This window comes from Magnolia sinica, chromosome 11, assembly GCF_029962835.1.
Source record: "Magnolia sinica isolate HGM2019 chromosome 11, MsV1, whole genome shotgun sequence".
Taxonomy (NCBI): Eukaryota; Viridiplantae; Streptophyta; class Magnoliopsida; order Magnoliales; family Magnoliaceae; genus Magnolia; species Magnolia sinica.
In genome coordinates this window covers 21,736,995-21,754,798 of record NC_080583.1, presented here as the reverse complement: position 1 = coordinate 21,754,798, position 17,804 = coordinate 21,736,995, and the positions used below count along the sequence as shown (strand labels likewise).

Below are 17,804 nucleotides of genomic sequence, written 5' to 3'. Positions count from 1 at the left end.
GCTAAGTTCAAGCTGGGTAGCGTGCGAGCCAAGCCGAGCTAGGTTCGACTCGTGTACCAAGTTATCATTCTTACCTCGGCCGTTGGAATGAGGCACACGTGAGCCACAGCCGCTCATCATGACATCTCACTGCGGCGTCTTCGTTCACAAAAATGAGGCCGTTCATTAATTCTTTACACGCACCCACCAGGTGATCTAGATGATCATAACTGAATTTTCAGGCTGTGAACAAATTCAATGTAGTTAGCCTGATGAGTGGCCCCAATCTCACACGCACTTGCCTCATCTTCATGTGGAGGAGAGTACACTTTCAAATCGAAAATGACCTAATTCCACAGACAGTCCCAGCTGTCCAATTGGTGACCACCAAATGGATAGTTGAAAATAAACTAAGTTGATGGTCCAAATTCAACGGGTGAGATCAGATAGGTTAGTTAATCAGATTGATGTAACTTTTCGCCTTAGGTACATCTACAAAGAGGTCCACAATTTGGAAGGTGTGGATTGGCATGAATTGATGTGGATGAGATTGCTGTTGTCAATTTAGGATTGTGAGTAGAGCTGGCAATAGATAACGGTTTACTAGAGTACCCAACAGTAGCCGACCCGAGAACATTCAATTAAGATAGGACCGGTGACAGATCCACTCCGTCCATCAGTTACTCAAGCTCATGGTAGGACGAGTGGAAAAATCAGCCAGATCCAAAACAGAGGCACGCCTCACGTAATGGATGACCCACGTCAAGGTGGGCCTACATAATGGACGGTCAACACTACAAGTCTCCCTGCGTGATGGATGACCCACGTCAAGGTGGGCCTTGATGAATGGTCAACATCAATGATGAATGATCTGCATCCAAGGTGATCCCATATAATGGACAACTCACTTTAAAGTTGTGTCCAACATGATGGATAGTCGGTAAGACTCCTATTAGGTGGGCCACACAAGATTATCGATTTTTATTATATTGTTGGATTATTTATATTGAGCGATACGATGCGCTCCTTTACTGTTGTGATCATTATATATAAGTTTAGGGTGCGACATATAAATCGCGGTTCGTATACATGATTATTAAGATAGGCACAAACCTATGGTGTAAAGAATTCAAAGAAGAGAAATGCAATGGTAAGCCACTACTATCCTCCTTTTATAAATACATGTCTTATTCTCCTTGCTCAGATAAATAGAAAATCCTAATTTTATTAAGTTTTTATAAGAACGCAAGATAATATTAAAATCCCCTCTTGGCAACATTAAAAAAGTATTCACACATACGTACACATTTAAATTTATAATTTGGAATCTTAATTATTGATATATAGGCGATCTGTTAATTCCGAGATATTCAAATTATATGGTTTACATTAAAGGTGGGCCCCACACAATGAATGATCCACATCCAATGTCTGATATGATGGAGGCTCGTATCCATGATAGACCCCCATAATGGATTATCTACATCAAGGTTGGCTTGACATAATGGGCCGTTCACATTAAAAGATTAGCCCCTAACAATGAATGACCCGCACCCCCATATGATAGACGGCCCACGGTCAATGTTTTCCTGGCATGATTTTCTATCCGTTTTTTTAAAAAAAAAGGTTTTTATTTAAATATTTTACAAAAAATTAATTAATTTAAATTAAAAAGAAAAATTCAATTTTGAAAAAATGATGACAGCACACCAACCGGATTAAAAAGAGCTGATGCACCTAATGAATTGGGTGAATTTCATGCACGTCCTGTTTGCTAACATTGGAATGATCATTGGATCCTTACTCTCGCTCTGGTGGTATAATCTCAAGAGTTTCAACACCCGGTCAAGGGTTCAAGTATCCATGGGTGGTGAAATCGGACTGCGGTGTGAGTGTGTAGGGGTGTGTGTAAATAAAAATAAAAAACTAAATAATAAATAAACATTGGAATGATCATTTGGAATGAATATAAAGAAGATAATCTAGACCAAGGATTCACTTGGGCAAGACCAACAGAACCAATGTAAATTGCTCCTTAAATGGCTTAATTCACGCGGTGTGGCTCAATTGAGTTTTGTATAAGGCATGATTTTTGTAATTTATCTTCATTCTGATGAGTTAGCCTTGTGAACGGTCCAACAAAAGATGCATGTCATGATTCCCACCCTATTGTTTCATGTGGTGTGGCTCATCTCAGATGTGATCTAGCTGATTTCTGACCTTACGATCTAAAATCGAGTATAGAACCTGATAAACGGAGTGGATTTCACACACACACACACACACATAAAACATGGTTTCCCCAGAGACTTGGTTGTTTCAAGCAACGTGTAAAACAGGTATTGTAGAGGATTCCAATCATTTATGGCCCATCCACAAAAGTTCACAAGATTTTTACGGTTTGGATTGAGTTACTTAGGTGCCACGTTTGCAATCACGGGTGCATTCGTACAGATTACGATACTCTAGCGGTGTATTTCAAATTACCCTGAAAAAAAACTGAAGAAACGAAAAGCTTGCATACTTACATGGCGAGGAAGGTGAAAAGAACGACGGCCAAAAACGAATAGAAATAATACGAATCGGTCCGCACCGAAATCGAATCGGAATCGGCGAAAAAACTCCTCAGAATCAAGAAACTCGCAAAAGCCAATCCCCCCAAAATGCAAACACCCGCCATCGCATATCCATGAACCCCTGTAAAAACTGTAGACTGCCCAAGAAAGAAAAATAAAAACCATCAATCCAAACGCTCCAAATCACGATTCTTTCAAATCGAAATTTCATTTACTTACCGCCCAGTAATGCGGGCTCGTGACATTGAAATCCCCATTATATGGTTTGAAGTTCTGTAAAGGGTCTGGTCTTTGGAAGCTCCTCTCTTCTCCGAAAACAGGGGAATTGGGGGAAGAGATTAAGAGGAGAAGGAGAGAAATGAAAAGGCCATTTGATTTGAACATGTTTTGGATGAAATGGGTTTTTCTGGAAAGAGAAAAGAGCTGTTTTGGAATGCTTTTGCTGCCATGAAAGTCGAGAACCTGAAGTTTTCTGAGAGAAAAGGATAGCTTGAGGCTGCGGTTTTGTATTGCTTCCTTTCGAGTCCGAGAAAAGGAGGGATGGAAGGGAGACCGGAGCCACAATATCGGCCAGATTTTCGATATATCGCAGTATTTTCGCGATAAATCGCGATATTTTGAAGAGAACGATTGCGTGTGGTTTCGGTTTTCTAATTCGAGTTCGAGAAAAGAGGGGGAATGGAATTTAGACCGGTGGGATAATATCGCCGAGATTTTGAAAATATCGTCATATTTGTGCGAAATTAACAAACAACATATTTATGTATTTAAAAGTTGATTTTACTTTGTAATTTGGAAACACGCTCAATGCATCAATACAGGGTCTTTGTGGGGGCCACTGTAACGTAACGATTTTATCATGCCGTTCATTCATTTTTTGTAATATCATTTTAGTCCACGAGTTTGAAAATTAAGCAAGCCCAATGCTCAAGTGGACCACATCACACGAAGTGGCGGTGATAATGAAACTTACTTTAAACCTTCCTAGGGGTCATGGTGATGTTTATTTGTCATTCATATGGTTATATAAACCCAGGAGAAAAAATTACAAATATCATATTTGTTGTCGTAGGCTTTATTGTTTTTTCAATTCCATCACGTGATAAGTGCAAGCGTGCTAGAATTGAATTTGTGGCTCAATTCAAACTAAACAACTATGATCCCAGGCACCAAAATAGGCAGATACATAGTATATGACTGGGATGGAATGAGATCGGCCACCTATTCAACCACTCGCTCAATATGTAAATAGGATTAGGTAATATTCGGGGGATATAATTTATACTCCGATGATGAGTTATACATTTGCGCTTCCATATGAAAGGATTTTTCAGTATAAATAAAAGATCGAAAACATGAAAGGAAACCTTATAATTGGTCGTGAAGTACCTTCCTGGACGAAAAACTGAATCTAGCATATGAACATGACCAAAATTACAGCTAAGATTATTAGCTACTTGATTATTGCTACGGATTACACTATGGAACATAAATAGCGTGTGAAAAGTAAATTATTTGTAACATCCTGAATTTTCACTGTTTTGGATTTCCAAAAATCCATCAATTTTTATTTTTTTAATTTTATTTAATTAACCTAAATATTACTTAATAACCATTAGCACTCAATGTCAGTGTATACAGGGGTGGTACCAGTAAAGAGCCACACAAGTCCGATTAATCATGTAACGTTCCGTCCAACCAGAACAGTGTACTGAGACGTCTACATAGGATTTTCCGTAGGACCGTTCGTTTAAACTACTCATGGTTTAGTGTCATAACTAAATTAAGTTAGGATTAGCCCATTAGAGTAGACCAGTCGGGTTGTGATTGGGCCAAGTGCCGGCCGTCAAGCCAAATGGGCATTTACACTTGGCAGCAACCCGTGCGGGCTATACCGTGACATGGGAAGGTCAGAAAATTATAAAAATTTAGGAGAGCATAGATCTCACTGGGCTTGGGGACCATCGCTGACCACGAACCCATTGAGCACCTAGAAGTAGAATCTGGCATTTGCCAAATGCGCCCCACCAATGCCAAAAATTGAAATCTGGCACGTGTAAATAAAATTGAAATGTAAGACATTTCAGCCGTCAGATTTCTTCATAATTTACGATGAGGGTCTAATGTATTTTTCTACACCCGCCCATAAAAACCTGGGACCTGATCGTGAAACGGTGACCGTTGATCGCAAATCAGACCGTTGCGGTAAAACCCCGCATCCGTTTGCCCCCAAATTTTGCATGGTCCTTCATCGGGCCATGGAGCACCTATACTATTAGTTTCATGGCCAGAGGTCCACCAGAGCTGCCCCGATTCTCCAAACAAGCTCTAGACCGCTTGTTGGTGGACCACTAGTTCCAAAACTATAGAATAATGTCTGTCTCATTGGGCTTAACGTCCATCGCGGGAATCGAACCTGGGTACGGTCCAGAACCGGTTAACTTGAGCTGAAGGACGAGTGCATGAGAAGTGCAAATACCCTAAAGGAAGAAGTTGAAACTTAAGTGAATTGAGTCGTCCACTCTTATGCAAAGTTGGGGATTTCGGACCGTCGGTTTGCGAGGAAATTTTACCCATGGAGTAAGGATATTTCCCTGCTCATATCGGTATAGCCGCGGCCCCGATCGACTATCGGTGACCGTTGAACAGACTTCTTATCATATCTGTCGATTGGCGCATCCAAATGGCGGGCCGATCATATCCATACGTAGATCATCATTAGGGCTAGCTATCCTACGGTGTATGTTGACTTGTGCACCCTATAGTGGGCCCTAGAGGCTAGAGAGACCTTCTCATAGGTCTAGTACAGTAAAAACCCTACACTTGGGGCCATTGTCACCAAATCTGGCATTATAAAAGGCCTTATTTGGGGCACCCACTCCCTCATACGAATTTGCCCAAGGAACAAAGGGAGAGAGGAGAGAAAAAGGAGAAGGAAGAGAGGAAGAAGAGAGTGAAGATGAGAATGAAGGTGGACCGTAGGCAAGGTGGGATCCAAGGGAGTTCAATCTTGCACCACCCTACCTCTTCTTCAAGGAAGAGCCCTCCACCACAACCACACATTCGCTCCGTTGATCATCTAAGTAAAAAAAACCCTCATCCCTTTTCTTGAAAACCTTGAGTTGAGGAAGGATTTGCTTGAAACTCTAACATGCAAATGGTTGCTTTAGGGATTCCGGCCGTCCGACCCTAAAAGCCCTCATTCTTAGGTCATTTTCCAAGCCTCCAACGATTCATAGGTGCGGACTATTATCCTTAGGTAGCCTAGCACCAAATTATAGTTGGAGTTTAATGATTTTGTTTGCTTGGTGTGTTGTATGGAAGAATCTAGGAAAACCTAGGAATGACATATTGTTGGAATTGTATGAATTGCATGTTTATTTCTCTTTGATGTTAATCTTGCCTCTCTCATAATCTAGTGTATGGATGATTACATGCTCATGTATGGTTGATTTCTTCTTCTCATATGTGTTGCTTCATCTTGTGTATGATTTATTGCTCTTGTACATATGATTTCTCAACATGGAGGAAGTGTTAACTTCCTCACTAACCCACACCACACACATACACTTTATTCATGATATTAATAGATGTTTGTTAGAGAAATTTGAATTGTATGTTGAGCAACATGAGAACATAGTGTTGAATATGCTTGATGTTACATTGGTAGTTGACATACTATAAGTCACTATTCCTACCCTTGGGTTGGTCAGGAACATGAGGAGAGCGAAGGTGGTTACGTTGGTAGGACCACCTTGAGGCTAAACCCATGGATTTGGGCGAGTACGTGTGGGCGGCAGTAGTTAGGCTACATGGGTCGCTTGTACCCGATGTCGTTCCGCCACATATTTGCCTGGGGTCGTGCGGTTTAGTCCACTGGCTAACCCACCTGGTTGTTAACCTTGTTTGCTCACATATGTATGGAAACTGGAACACCCTACCACCGTTGTAGCCCATCGATACCGAATGGAATATTGATTCACAGTCTCGTGAGCCGGGCATGGTGGAATGGGACACGGTGTCCGAGCTGTCGGCCTACGCTGGGGTGACGCGCCTCCCCGTAGTGACCGTGAGCGACCCCACATTCAGCACCCCCCATGTACTTGAAGTCGGGGATGGGGGAAACCCGACGGGGTAAAGGATCGCGGGGTCTCGGCCTCACACATTGGGGGGTCTTAGCCTCGCAACTAGTTCAAGGCGTTTGATACGTGGAGTGTATCAGATTCCCAAATCTGCTTGATAAATGGACTTAACTAAGAACCCGGTTAACATATCATTGCATGGCATTAGCTAGGTTAGCGACTCGGCAGTCGAGGTCGCACTGAGGGAGTGTTAGCATTGGCGATCGTTAGATGTTGTCGCACGAGGGAGCGTTGTGGTGAGGGCATACATCATATCATCCTGCATGCATGCACATTAACAAGACTAGATAGATGTTTATGATTGATTACTTTTCATTAAATTCTTATTATAATTGATGCTTGTTGCAACTTAAGACTAATAGCACCCACTGAGTTAATCACTCACTCCCACTCTGGGACGGTGTTTTAAAACACCAACCAGACCCGTTCATAGATGCAGGTGATACAGATTTCGTGGAGCCTGGTGATGCGAGCCTCGAGGAGGAGGATGAGTTCTCTTACTTTCAGCTCATGGATGGTTCCCTGTCGGCCTAATATACAGGATTTGGATCGCTGAGTTGTGGACTCAGCCCTATTCTTTTGGACATGATACTCCTTTTGTGATTTTGTTGGGCAACGCCTGATGCGACCCTTTTTATATCCTTTTGGACATGTATATAATGATCTATTTTCATTTCAGCAGACTAGTTGTGATCGTGCTTCATGTTTCAAGTAATTCCATGCTACGCCTTTAAACCTGGATTAATTGAATATTAATGAAAACCGATTATAAGTGACCCCGGGAACTCAGGATTCGAGCGTATGCACGACCCCCGATTTTCAGGGTGTTACATTATTACACTAGGAAATGTAATTAACTTGCAGAAATGATTAAGTGTTTACGTTAAGGAATGTAAATACCGAATAATTGAAAGGATGATTAAAAGATATGTTTGGGTTTGATTGGGTTGGTATAAGACAAAATCTTCCTGAATTCCTCTGTTATTTATAGCCTTACCCCATCAGTTAGTTGCTTCCCACGTTCTGATGGTTGATATAATCGTTTCAGTACTAGTTGTTCTTTTTAAATGCTTCCTTCTAAACTTGCCACTTATCCTAGTAGTTTCTTCTACACAATCGTTCTTCAATCAACCTCTGAATAGATGTCGTTAAATCGCTTAATGCGCTCCAGATGTACTATCGTAGGATCCTCTTTATATATCCCCACATATCTCCAAATACATCACACAATCATCCAGATCATGCGTAACTCACTTTGATTGGCTTTCGCTGGAGTTAGCGACAATAGGGATGAACATTGCCCCCCGCATCGCTTTGCCTTTGGGAAAAGGTGAAAGTGATGTGTGACCCCTCAATAATGCAGCAACCCTTCCATACACATAGCAGTGTCATGATAACCATCTCTGATCGATACATCTCTACACGTCAACTCTAACCACCCCTTTTTTAAATAAGGGCTAAACTCATTATGATGTGTGTACTAGTAATGTAAAAATTTAATGATACCCTAATGAATTATCCATCTCATTAGCTGATATAAGCGTCGTTTCAACACTCTTTCCATCCTATGCTTTTTTCTTTATCATTCTTCCTCAAAACATCCTGATTAGGGCTGTACATCGAGCCGAGTCGAGTCAAGGTGGGCCAAGCTTGGCTTGACTCATCGGTGCTCTCCTCAAGCTAGAGTTCGATCTCGAGCTCGGCCTCAAGCTTATCATTGGAGCTTGGCTTGTTTGTTAAACCTTTCAAGTCGAGTTTGAGGCAAGCTAGTGTATCAAGTCGAGGCGAGCTTACCTCAAGTCGAGTCGAGCCTGCTCCCAACCCAACCCAACCCGCACTGGACTTAACCTAGCAATGCGACCCAACTGGCACCCGACTCAACCCAGCCACATGACCCAACTCCCAAATCAAATATTCAATTAATATTTGAAATGGCCAAGCTATATGTCCTAAAGGGGGGGTGAATAGGACTATGCCAAATTAAATTTAAATACTGCGGAATATGAAACAAAGAATAGATAGTACTATACACCAATCATAATATAGGAATGGAAAGCAACCTAAAATAGAGAAATAGAAACAAAAATTGTTCTAAGGACAACCTTACACCAAAAACCAAAGTTTATGGTAGGACAACCTTATTTCTAAAACAAATAGAAAAACTGAAGCTCAAAGTAATGAAGAGATAACAAAAATATAATGCTAAAATGTAAATCTAAATTATTACAACATTCCCCACTGAGCTTGAAATGTAAAATTTACAACATTCACATCCACACATACATTCCACAATTCTGAATGATAAATGATAGGAAATATAAATCACACATCCACAACACAAAGAATTATAGTGGTTCGCCTGTGTGTTCACTAACTGTTAAATAACAGCCACACAGAATGCTACTCCACTCCTAATATCCTCACACAGGGGATATTAGCATTCATTATCAAATAGGTTTTCACAGGTTCACCCAAAACCTTCACAATTGTGTCTTTTTCAAAAGGCTTACACAATTCAAAAACCCTCACTTCTGAGTTTTCTGGCTCTCCTTAGATAACCAACAACTTTGAGATTTTTCAGGCTTAACCTCAAATAAAACTAAACAATATAAATTACACAAATTGTAAAATACTTGATTTTCTCCTTCGTTGTAGCAGCCCAGAAGAACCAAGTCAGAGTAGAGATTTGAATGTCAAAGTTCAATGTCCAATACTCACTTTATAATAGTTCTAGGTTCTAATAGATTTTAAATTAAAACAAAAGGGCTAGCTCTAATTGATTTTGATTCCAGAAAAAGGAAAACAACAATTCCTCTTTTCAGATTAGATTGGAATGCAAGAAACAAAATCAATTAACAAAGTTAAAGAAAGAGAATATTAAATATGCACACTTAGCTTAAATGGAGCACCAACTTATATCTCAGAAGGCCGAATTAATTTAGCTTGAAGTTCTTATTTTATTCTGAGATTCGTGCTCTATTTATAGGTGAGCAAATCATGCCTTCGATCGGTCTAAGGACCTCTACGACTGGTCGTAAAACTAATAGATATTTAAAAATTCAGGGGCGATAAGATTTGGCAGTTTCACGATTGGTCGTAGGTCTCCTTCGACTAGTCGTAGGTGGTCAAATTTCAACGCTGTTCTTTAAATCGTAGGTGTACAACTAGTTGAAGATACAGTCGACACTGTTCCTACAACTGGTCGAATAGTCCCCAGGACTAGTTGAAGCCTAATAGAAAATTTTCAATTTTTGTAACAAACTTACGACTAATCTATAAAATGTTTAGACAGGTCGAAGCAGTGCTAGGACTACTCGAACAAAGTCCAGGACTAGTCTTAAAATAGACCAAACTCACTTATATAAAACATATGAATTATGTATCTAAAATGGCCTACTCTAAAGGTCAACCTAAGGTTAGTCATACCTCAATAGTGAAGTAAGGACATTTAAACTTTAGAGACGAGTGACCTTTGAAAGTAATGGAGCTTGAAGTCTTGATGTCATTTAAACTTGAGAGCTTTTTGAGATCTTGAAATTGAACTTGAAAGCTTTTTGAGATCTTGAGGTTGAACTTGAAAGCTTCTTGAGATTCTTGACTTGTGAATAGTGCTTGTCAACCTAAGTTGATCTTGAGTAGAGCATTGTTCTTCACAGATGCAAGCTTCATAGTAGTGTCTTTGGCAACACAAATTTGACAATACAAAGGGCTATAAACTATGGCACTTACAATCTCCCCCTTTGTCAAATTAGTGACAAAACACACTTTCAAGATATGTTACATAACACAGAATATCTAATTAAAGAATCATGCACCAGTTGTTATCAACCGGCATCCTGCAGACTTGTAAATCAATATTATTCAACATATAGTCCACCTCTGCTCACACCTCTGCACATACTCCCCCTGAGTAACATACTCATAAGACACCATACAATACAATGCTACTTTACTTCCCCTGAGTAACATACTCATAAAACACCATACAATACAATGCTACTCCCTCCTCATGACAACATCCATATCCATATACATATCCATAACATATCCATACTCCTCCTTTTTGTCACAATAGGACAAAGGAAGCACAAAATAGATGGGTGAAGAGAAATAATCAATGAGAAATATGAGAGGTAACTAGTCAAGATATGAGAACATAGCAGAAGCAACACATAATTCATAGACCGAGCTAAGTTAAAGAGAGTGACAAACTCAAAACTAGTTAGGAGTAATAAAGTTATTACAGACCAGTAATCTTAAAAATACTAATCTGACCCAGATGAAGGAGCAGGAATGGAAGGATCAAGTTAATGCATGCCTTTGTTCAAGCGCCTAAGATATTTGTGCATATATTTGAACTGTAAATCATGGGCAACAGACATGTTTTCCATATTAACATTTAGATTCTCAACTTTATCTTCCAATGCACTCAGACGTGCATCAAATGAAGAAGGCTCATAATCTGGATCATTTGTAGAATCGGACTCAAATTTTTCAAAAATATTATCCATGTTAATATCATCAGGAGGAAGATCACCAGTTTCTTCCTCATGTTCAGCTTCAGCACTGTCAACACCATCACCTTGGTTAGGAAGGAAATTCAGCTTCATCTTATTGATATTGGAATTGTTAAATATCAGATGATGGATATGGGCCTCTCCAACCGACATGTCGACTGACATATGTGTAGTCAACACAGTCATCAAATATCCAAACGGAATGTCACTGTGACCAGGATGGAGTCGAAACTGAATGATGAAGTGACAAATCAAGGATGGTAAACAAATATTAACACCTCTGATAACAAAATGAAGAATACGAACCATGAAGGACGTCAATTCAGATTTATTACCCGACCGAGGATACAAATTAGACACAAAGATTTTGTAAAGAACTCTGTATTTAGGTAACAAATATTTTGAAGGAAGCGCATTCCCTTTATGCTTCCATTGTACATCCAAATTGCATAAGTCCTTAGTCAGCATACGTTTTTCAGCAACAGAGGGTTTATCAGATAAAGTATGGATGGGAATACCCTCATCATTCACTGGAATATCCATAAGGGCTGAAATCAAATGACGATCAACTTCAAATGACCCTTCTCTTATGGAGATAGAAAAAGTTAAATTTTCTAGTGAGAAAGCATATATGCATGCAAACATAGATCGGGCAATGGACCAGCATGCTGGCCCACCCCAAAGCAATAAGTTATTCCAACCTACAGATTGGAGCATATGAAAAATATTAAAAGAAGCAACATCATTAATATCAACTAAATGCTCACCAATAACATTACGCAATCTGATGTCCCGAACATAAGATAGATCATCCTCAGGAGCCCTAAGATGACACTTAGTAATAGGGGCCAATCTGAAATAAGAAGACGGACCATGAGACGTTGATTTTCTTTCTCTAGAAGCCATATGCAACAAGGATTTCAAGAATATAAAGAGTTACAAAGGATTGAGAAAAGGGTTTTCTCAAATCAGATTTTTCAAAAGAAAAACCTCAAATCTCAACTAAATTCGAAATAGACAACTCCAAGAGAGAAATATAAGCAATCTAGACACAAATCTACAAACAAAATGCAAATAGAGCACTAACCTTGAAGATTTTGGAAGATAGGTTCGACTAGTCGTGTGTCGACTCGTTGGAGAGTGAAGTTGAAATGAACAAGAAGATGATTTCGCCCAAATTTTAAGTGAATCCACACGATTCACGACTGGTCGTGGATATACACGACCGGTCGTAGCACGACTAGTCGTGGATACTCACGACTGGTCGAGAACATGCCAAAAAATCTGATTTTTGCATATTTTTCAAAATTTGAAAACTAAACTAGCAAATATATACAATATGTTACAAATAAGCATAATTAATCATTTTAAAATGCACGTGTCAAGATCAAATTTCATTTTGTTAAACCTGCTTTTGTCGAGCGTGGTATATAATTTTCTTGATGATCCGAAATTTAGATTGGCCTATCTTGAAAATTCTCATAATGGGTGTCAAAAACGAACTTGATCTTAATTAACGGTCCACACTTAATGATCAGGGCTAATTTTGAGATAAATGTGTAGTGAGGATAGGCAAACTGTTGGACAAAATTTGGTGGTTGATCAATGGTAGAAAAGGCCTAAATATGAAATTTCAACTTTTGCACCAAAAGGAAGGAACTAGCTTCAATATTTAACAATGTAGGATCATATATCAGGGTCTAAATTTTTTATAACCTTGTAGTCATATGAGGCCAAAGTGTAGTCAAAATTTGAGTTGCAATGACGGTAGGAAGTGGTTAAATCGGAAGATCCAGATTTATAAGGAGTTAGTAGGCCTAGAAAGGATAACTCCGCCCCCAAGGAAAAGCCTACCAAAGTGGGGGTCTTCATATTTCACTCTTAGTCCATATTATGGGCAATCTAAGTCATTCATATGAAAAAAAAATATTCAACTACGACTACCCACGAGGTTTCTTCACTCGATGGACACCAAAATCAACAGTTAAGGGGCTGATTTGTCAATTGGGTCACTTCTACAATGATATAAGGGCTACAATTTGACACGTATGGTTAATTTATGATACATAGGCACGGTATAAAATTTCACCTAAAACGGATTGTGGGAACAATGTGATCTAGAATTCAAGGGTCTAGGTAATAGCATTTTCGTAATTATTACTGATATGAGAGTTTTAAGAAATATAATAGTTCTACATGGTTATAGGAATGTTTCTAAGTAATTCTTATAAAAGAACTTATGTCTAAATCATTACGAATAAAGAATTATTCACCAGATTAACTAAGGGAATGAACATATATCAAAGAACATAATGGATGGTTAGATGACATGTTAAAAATAGAAAAACTTAATAATTAGTACTCTGATCATGTATGTGAGTAGGTGTATGATCAGTTTTGTAAATAGATGATCACAAGTGGGTTTTTAGAGTGATTAAGAGGCAGAACATTTATACTATTAGATTCAAGTGACTTGTTCACATGTGTAAGTTTTTCAGATTGTAGTGACTCTTGTTAGTATGAGTTCACTGTCAGCATTAGTTGCGATGGTGATTCCGGACTTTGTAGGAACCACCTGAGTTGGACTCTTCCATTAACTATCGGATATAGGGTATATGATACCCACATCTAACAACTAAAGCACTATCCCTTAACCACCTCTTTCATGTTTGGATTTAATCGACATTGTGGTTGTCCAAAAATTTTTGCATTATCTTCTAGATGAATACAGTGAGTACAAATCAAAGGATCAATTCTCTTGAGGTCTGCAATCGATCATCCAAGGGCTCCTTTATGCTCAATGAGAGTAAAAATAAGCATACTCTCTTATTGTTTCTCAAGATGGGAAGAAATCACCACCGGATATGTCTCATCTTAATCTAAGTAAACATATTTGAAATCAGTGGGCAAGGGTTTTAGGTCAAGCTTTGGTACCTTGAGACTAGATGGTAGAGGCACTACATCAGTTTGTGAAAATTTCTCAAATTGTGGCCTCTACCGGTTAATTTCATGTACCGGCGTCGCATCAAGTGAGGCATCCATCTCTTGAATCATGTCATCATCTAAATTAGGGGAGTGGGCCAAGTACGTCTCTAGAGGGTCAGAGTATAGAGTTAAAAGTGCTCTATCTTCCATGAAAGAGTCAATCATGTTAATGTTATGGGTATTATCTTTATCATCTGTCTGTTTGCTTATATTGAAAAAGATATTGAGCTCCAATGTCATATTTTCAAAAGATAGATTCATAATTTCATTCTTACAATTAATGATGGCATTTAATGTAGCAAGGAATGGACGACCAAGAATGACGAGTGTCTGAGTTCTCACATCAAATGGATAGCAGAATTTATCAACATGGACCAACACATCCTCAATTATTCCTCTCGGTACACAAACTGATTGATCAGCAAGTTGTAACGTGGTCCGAGTGGGTTTTAATTCATCTAGACCCAATTGCTCATAAACTAAGAATAGAATCAAATTAACACTCGCCCCCAAGTCAAGAAGTGCATGCTCAATCCAGTGGTTTCCAATTACATATGTGATGGTTGGGCTACCAGGATCTTTGTATTTTTGTGGCACATCTTACTTAAGGATGGCAGTCACTTTTTCTGTCAAAAAGATTTTCTTTTGAATGTTTTGTCGTCTTTTGGTTGTACATAGATCTTTCAGAAATTCGACATATGAAGGGATTTGTTTAACGACATCCAGCAAATGGATATTGACCTTCATTTGCTTAAGCACCTTAAGAATATTATGGGAGTTAGATAGAAGTTTTGGTGCAATCAACCGTTATGAGAATGGCGCAATCATCTTATTTTGAGATTCTAGTTCCATCTCATGTGGGATGTCGCTAAGTCCATCATTTTTAACTTCTTCTAAGTCCTTACGCTTTTCAACCCTCGCCGGAATTATTTTGTCAATTGTCTTTCCACTTCTAAGAGTGGTGATAGACTTAGCTTTTTCCACATGTTGATTGCAAGAGCTTAGGTCACTGATTTCACATTGTGGCTTTGGATTGGGGAGAGGTTGGGCTGGAAAAGTCCCTTTCTCCCTAGTCGCTAAGTGTGACTCAATCCTTTAAATCGATGATGCAAATATTTCCATTGTTGTTTTGAGATCTTGGAATGCTTGCACTGTGTTATAGTTGAAGAGCTCTTGGTTTTCCATGAATTTTTGAACTGAATCCTCTCAAGGTTTCATTTGATTTAGAAGTTGAGTAAGGCCCTCTTGAGGATTGGCCATTTTTTCGTTCCTCTAACTGAAGTTTGGATGGTTCTTCCAATTGGAATTATGTGTTTGAGGTGGGTCCGCTAAATGATCATTGGTAAGTATTTATGGTATTTGATTGCTCATTTAATAAATCTTGAAAAGAAGGGATTGTGGGACAATCCTGTGTCGCATGTATGTTGCTAGCACAAATACCACAAACAACTTCCACGACTTCCCTTGGTTTAATAGCTTCCACCTTCTTAAGTTCCATGGCCTTGACTTTTCTTGTGAGATTGGCTACCTTTGTAGTGATGTTATCTTCTTCTTTTAAGGCATACATTCCTCCCCTTTCCTTTGATTGAGTGGACTTAGAAGTGGTGGGTCTTGAGGAGGTGTCCCATGATTACGCGTTTTTTTGCCAATTGAACAAGGTAATCCCATGCATCATCGGCATCCTTATTCATAAATTCACCGTTACACATCATCTCTACAAATTGGCGCATTAGCAAAGTTAATCCATTATAGAAAAAGCTTATTATCTACCAATTTTTGTAGCCATGATGTGGACAGGAATTTGTGAGATCTTTTAACCTTTCCTAGTATTGGAAGAAGGTCTCTTCCTCTGTAACGCCCCGAACTTTTCGATACTCAAGCATCGAAAGTTCTTGAGCGTTACCAAGAAATTTACTTATATGTACATGTGTAGGACACAAAGCTAACTATCTTAACCTTACATCTATTCCCTGACCCAAATATAACCATTGGGAATGATCTCCAAGCAATAGACCAAGTCACCTGACCATTGATTTTAAGACAAGATCATCCGTTACGTGATTTGACGTGGGTGCCTTCCCTTGAATGAACTAACGAATAATTCCCTATCCGTAATGATCCAGATGCAAGTCTATTTGTAATAATTGTTTAGAATCACGTATAACCATTGGATTTCACAAAACGCTTAGATCAGCGATAATTATGAAAATGCCATTAAAGTAGACTCCTGAATTATAGATCACATGGCACCCACGATCCGTTTGATGTAAAATTTTATACCTTTCCTAGGTATCATAAATTAACGATGCACGTCAAATTTCAGCCCGTAGATTATTGTAAAAGTGACACAATTGACAGATCAGCACCTTAACTATTGATTTTGGTGCGCATCAAAGGTCATGGGCAGTCGTAGTAGAATAGTTCCCTTTCATCTATGGTTATATGATCTTATGAATAGCTTGGATGACAAAAAAACATCACTGTAGGGCCTAGAAAGGTTTCAACAATGGGAATCACAACAACTACCGTTTCATACCGTATGATCCACATGATCGTTAGATATGCTTCAAATTCTGGGCTCAACCCCTTAAATTAGATGGAAAAATGAATGGATGGTGTAGATTTCTCTAGAACATCATGATGGACCCGACAATAACCCGAGTTGTGCACAACACATGTGCACCAGTAGTGCACCGAACGAAAAGTCGGGTCAAAATGGTTTGACTCGACTGTTTTCGGAAAGGAAGACTCCTCTCCCTTTCTTCTGGCTTCTCGCAGCAAGAACTTTCAAACGATCGTACCTGCGATCAACCACGGCCACCAAGATCGATCAGAACCGTCCATTAGGAGCGGACAAGAGCTCTGACCATAATGTGGCCAAACAGTGGTGGAAATGGATCAACAATCATCCCTGTCGTTTACCCTGCACTTGGATCTCCACAGCAAGGTAACTCGATGGGCCACATCGAAGACATCTCCTCCTAGGCCAAAGTCATATGCCAAAAACATTGGATGGAGCAAATTTCTCATGGGCCCGTGATCGTGGACCCCATTAGTTACGCAAGAAGGTTTCCACAGCAAACGTGGATAATAGAGAAACATGTTGAAACAAGGAGTGGTGTGGCGAGTTGTGTGATCAGAGTTCAGATTAAAACGATGATCCAAACCATCCAGATTTCTGGGAGGGGAGTTTTGACCCCTCCATGTCAACCAAACAGATCGGATATGGTCATGGGCTGCTCCGGATTCCTGCTAAACACAAACGAAATCGTGTAGCGAAAAGACTCTGCATGTTGTTGCGTAAACCGATCCACGCAGAAGAATCTAGAGACTCTCTCCGTCTATAAAAAAATCCCTCATCCGACAAAGGGTGAGGGAAAAGAGAAAAAAGAAAAAAAGAAGGAAAGAGAGAGAGAGAGAGAGAGAGAGAGAGAGAGAGAGTACCAACCAGCCCTGTTGGACGTATTAGTAAAAGGAGAAAGAATGGAAAAGAAAAGAGAAAGAAAAATAAAAGGAAAGGAAAGAAAGAAAGAAAGAAAAAAGAAAGAGGAAGGAAAGGAAGAGAGAGAAAGAGAGAGTGCATGACTTGCTGGATCCTGGACTGA

At 39.4% G+C, this 17,804-nt stretch overlaps 1 protein-coding gene across 1 annotated transcript in view; it reads right to left on the bottom strand.

Annotated features, from left to right (window-relative positions):
* Nucleotides 1–3,151, bottom strand: part of LOC131218942 (uncharacterized) — a 31,552-nt gene extending 28,401 nt beyond the window's left edge. The window contains exons 1-2 of the mRNA XM_058213833.1: nt 2,775–3,151; nt 2,508–2,692 (exon numbers count right to left, since the gene is read on the bottom strand). Coding sequence (XP_058069816.1) covers nt 2,508–2,692; nt 2,775–2,939 — 350 coding nt within the window. The 5' untranslated portion in view covers nt 2,940–3,151. The remainder of the gene's footprint in view (nt 1–2,507; nt 2,693–2,774) is intronic.
* Nucleotides 3,152–17,804: the final 14,653 nt, after the last annotated feature.